Below are 4,595 nucleotides of genomic sequence, written 5' to 3'. Positions count from 1 at the left end.
CCGATATCTGGGCAGTGCCGCCCATAAGGGGCGGGCGGGCAGGAGCCGCCATTCCCCGCAACTCTGAGCGGAGCGGGGCGGTGCTGCGCTGCTGTGCCGGCAGTGTCTTAGTGCCGCCCCTTCCCCTCCTGTTCCCCTCCTCCCCGCGCAGGCCCCGCTGCCCGCCCCTCCTCTCCCCTCCCCTCCCCGGGGCGCGGCGCTGCCCGGCGGGGCTCGCCCGGCGCGGCTCCGCGAGGCGCGGCCGCCCCTTCTCCGCCCCGGCGCCGGAGCGCGGCCGGCGGCAGCAGCGCCCCTCCTTCCCCTCCTTCCCCTCCTTCCCCTTCTTTCCCTTCTTTCCCTCCTTCCCCTCCTTCCCTCCGCGAGGGCGGGCGGAGAGCGGCGGCGCCGCGCGGGAGGCGCTCCGGAGCCATGCGGGAGTACAAGGTGGTGGTGCTGGGCTCGGGCGGCGTGGGGAAGTCCGCCCTCACGGTGCAGTTCGTCACCGGCTCGTTCATCGAGAAGTACGACCCCACCATCGAGGACTTCTACCGCAAGGAGATCGAGGTGGACTCCTCGCCGTCCGTGCTGGAGATCCTGGACACGGCGGGCACCGAGCAGTTCGCCTCCATGCGGGACCTCTACATCAAGAACGGGCAGGGCTTCATCCTGGTCTACAGCCTGGTCAACCAGCAGAGCTTCCAGGACATCAAGCCCATGCGGGACCAGATCATCCGCGTGAAGCGGTACGAGCGGGTGCCCATGATCCTGGTGGGCAACAAGGTGGACCTGGAGGGCGAGCGGGAGGTGTCCTTCGGGGAGGGCAAGGCGCTGGCCGAGGAGTGGAGCTGCCCGTTCATGGAGACCTCGGCCAAGCACAAAGCCTCGGTGGACGAGCTGTTCGCCGAGATCGTCCGCCAGATGAACTACGCCGCGCAGCCCGGCGGGGACGAGCCCTGCTGCGCCTCCTGCGCCATCCTCTGAGCGCCCGCGGGGACGGACCCGGCTCCGCACCGCCCGGGCCGGGCACACGGGGCGCCGCCTCCCGCCCGCCCCATCGCGCTGCTCCGCTCCGCGTCGCGGCCGTAGCGGGGCCGGGCGCCCCGACACGCTATGCAAGGTGGAGAGCGGCGCCGTCCACCCGGACCGGGACCGGACGGAGCGCGGGGCGGAGCGGGGCGACCGCCTGTGAAAGGATTCTCTATTTTGTTTACCTGCTGTATCACAGGGAGTCTGCAGGAGAGTGGCAGGGCGTTCTTTTTTAATGGTTCTTTTTTTGCGATCAGCTGTGAAAACGTTACAAGTCTGCACAATGTTTAGGTGTGCGTGCGTGTGTGATTTCGTTATTTCCCCCCAACCCCCCGGCGGGTGAGAGGGCCGCTCCTTCCCGGGGCTCTCTCTGGGTCGGCGCTGCCCCGCAGTGCCCCCCCCCCCTCCCCCCGCAGCCCCGTGCCCGCAGTGCCTTCCCCGCACCCCGTGCCGGCCCGTGCCAACCTGTGAGCGCCGCAGAATCCCCTTCTCTGCCACTCGGAACCCACGCACAGTTCCCTCTCAGTAATCGTGCCCAACAGGCCGGGACAAAAGGGCCCATTGTTGGTGGGATTTATTTCTTATTTCCATCCGAGCCTTTTAGCTGTAATTTCCACGTCTTGCAAGTTTGGCCTTCATTTACTTCAAATTTGCAAGAATTCAGCCTTTTGGGACTTTGAGCGGTGGGCTTGGTTTTTGTTTCTTTTTTCTTTCTGCCTCCTTTGTGTTTCATTACTATCATTATAGTGGGGTTACTTACCACCAGCCGGCAGAGGAGGAGATCTCAACATTGTGACGTGCCCAGAAGATCCCCCCAGCTGTCCTTTTGGTTCCAGACCTGCAGTTAAGAGATATCTCTCCATTTTAAGAGTTTTAATACAAGTGCTGTTTTTTAGAAACCAACTTTGTGCTCTTTTATGTATTACATGGAATGCTTTGACATAGGCCGTTAATCCTGGTTCACAGCAGAGTTGCAGTAAGGATGGGCACGAGGGGCTTTGTTAAGCTAAGGGTGCTGTTTAAAAACAAGAAGGAAAGAAGCCCAAATGCTGAAGCCCAAGGTGCTAAACAGCAGTAGAATAGTGATGCAGTTTTTCCTTTGTGTTTAGGTCCTGATGCTGTGCAAGGCAGCAGGCACAGAGTGCTGTGCTCAGTAGGCAGCTGTAGGAAGGTGGCGTGTTGTAATGCAGCAATGTCTCCTAAGGTTGGGACCCTGTGGTTTGCTAGAGCAAAAGTCTGAAAGTCATTTATGGCATCTCAGCTTTTCATCCCTTTGCATTTTAATGCCTTGAAATTGCGGTTTCCTGATTTGAAGAGGGAGCTGGGTGGGAGGAGTCTGTACCTTCAGTGAGCTGGGATGCCTGGGCTTTGGTGGTCGCCATTACCTTTCTCTCTCCGCTCCTCTTCAACGACTGGCACACAAAAAGTGTGTCTTTTTCCCTGTGCCAAGCAAACTTGAAATTGTCTTACTGCATGAAAGCAGCAATTGAGCAATGCTGCGCGAAGGGCTTTTAGTTAGGCCAGCTGCAATCAAACTGCCTCTATGCCCAGCGTAAATCGGATGGTTTCTCCTTTTAGGTAGGTAAGCTTTCTGCTTCAACACCAGAAGAAGTGGCTTTAGTTAAATTCCATACAGTGAAACCCCAGTGATGGACATTACAATTATAATAGTGTATTTTAGTTGAAGATTGGGTATTGATTTTAGCAACATCCAATACTTGCTGAAAATTTGGATGCTGAGTAATAGGGGCTTCTTTTGACAAAAACGATGTGTTGGAAAGAAAGCCTGACTGCAGGCACATCTTGCACTAAGTTTACAGAAGAAAATTTGCCATAAATTCACATCTCAGCTATTGTGATGGTCAGCGTTTGCCTTAAACTCAGTGGGATTGTGTGGTGTTCGACACCTAACCGGCCTCGTGCCAGATCAATGTATTGAAAGCAAGTCGTTCAGCTTGGTAGAAGCAGTTCTCTGCAACAGACTGCAGATTTGTCATGTTTTGTAGTGCCTCCTGTTTTTCTATTGCCTGTGTTGTGATTGAGGAATGATGCACAAATGGATGTAAGTGGCGCACGGTGGGACACAAAGTCCCGTGTTCCTCAGCCCAGCCGAGCAGCTGAAGGCAACTGAGGAAATTCTGGACTGCGCTGGTTTTTTTTTGTAGCTATACTCTTAATTCTTGCCAAAAAGGTGCGTTCGTCAAACGGCGAAGGATTAAAGACAACATGGCGTGGGTCTAATCAGAGTTCGGAATGTATGTAAGTGTTCAGTGTTCTCTATGACTTGGTGAGGACAGTACAAAAGTAGAACTCTGTGTTTGATCTTCCAAATCCTCTGAAGTGTTCTGGTGCTTGTTAAACATAGGCCTTGTCTATCAAGTAGAAACAAAATCACACTGCTTTAACTTGACTGGATAATGAAAGCTATATTTGCTTCTACACTAGAAAAAAAAATGTTGTATCAATGTAAAGGTACTCTTTTATTCCTTTTCCCTGTGGGAATATGTTATACCAGTGTCAATACAAAGGTGGTATATAGCTCTTTTCACAGTGAGAATTGCATAAATGTAGTTGATTTGGAAGAAAAATGACATTCCCAGCCAGAATACTTCCTGACAGTGCAGAAATTGTATAAACAAGGCCTTGGTTTAAGGCTGGTCTTATGACCACGTATTTTGCTGTACATAATGATGGTATTTTTAAAAATCCAAGCTTGTTCTATCGCCAGAAAGCATGCCTCTGAAATCCCAGTCTGTGATTGTAACTATGCCGTGTTCCGGACCTCGTTGCAAATACAAGTGTGGTTCTTCCCAACCCCGTGCTCAGGCTCTGTTGATGCGTGCAGTTCTGAGGGCCATGTTCAGTGCTGTGGCTGTGGGATTCCTGGAGGTTCTGCTGCTCTCAAAAGAATGTATGGCAGGTTTTTCTCAAAGAGCATTTCTTTTCAGTAAAGGGCAGCTGGCTCTTTATGACTTCATCTGGATCCTCCTCGCGTGCAGGTGTTGCTGAGTATCGCGTTTCCTCAAGGAGTGACAAAATGCAAGAAATTCCATTTTCTCCAAGAGCTTTGTGTGAAAAGGAGCGGCACGTGTGTCCCTGGATCCTCTGCCATTCAGAGTAATGGGCAGCTCCCTCGGGCGGCCATGGGAAGCATTTGGAGCAGCAGGCCATTAGGAGCTCTGTGACTCACACATGAGTAGGGCAGGCAGCCCAGGAGCCTTTGTGGCAGAGCTTCGCTGTATCCTGGAGGACTGCTGCCATGAGTGCCCATTCGTGGGCTGAAGAGAGTCTGCTGTGGAAACGATATATGTGTGAGCTCTGTCAAAGGCGGGGTAGTCTTCAGTAGTGGTCTTCACGGTGCAGAGCCTCCTCCTGCAACATTTATAGCTTTGTGCAAAACGTGTCAAAAAGGTTCCCCTTCTGTCACACCGTGGTAACATCATGGTCTGAAATCTCATTTTTTAGGAGTTCAACATCTGCCTGACTCCTCAAATCTTATTTGGAAGTGAGGAACTTTGACAAACATATGCTTACATATGCCTATGGGAGTGATTAAATAGCAGCATGGCTCAGATGGTTAAAGGTCCCTG

At 53.0% G+C, this 4,595-nt stretch overlaps 1 protein-coding gene across 1 annotated transcript; it reads left to right on the top strand.

The window, feature by feature from the left end:
- The first annotated feature begins 235 nt into the window (after positions 1 to 235).
- On the top strand, positions 236 to 3,819 carry RAP2B (RAP2B, member of RAS oncogene family). Its single transcript, XM_015872193.2, has one exon. It carries the CDS (start codon positions 409 to 411, stop codon positions 958 to 960), a length of 552 nt encoding a protein of 183 aa, XP_015727679.1. The 5' UTR covers positions 236 to 408; the 3' UTR covers positions 961 to 3,819.
- The last annotated feature ends 776 nt before the right edge of the window (positions 3,820 to 4,595 follow it).

This window comes from Coturnix japonica, chromosome 9, assembly GCF_001577835.2.
Source record: "Coturnix japonica isolate 7356 chromosome 9, Coturnix japonica 2.1, whole genome shotgun sequence".
Lineage (NCBI taxonomy): Eukaryota > Metazoa > Chordata > Aves > Galliformes > Phasianidae > Coturnix > Coturnix japonica.
Note: the sequence above shows the minus strand (reverse complement) of the source record. Positions and strands in the feature narration are given on the sequence as shown.

Coding starts and splice junctions, on each gene's coding strand:
- RAP2B (XM_015872193.2), top strand. CDS start 409: ATGCGGGAGTACAAGGTGGTGGTGCTGGGCTCGGGCGGCGTGGGGAAG.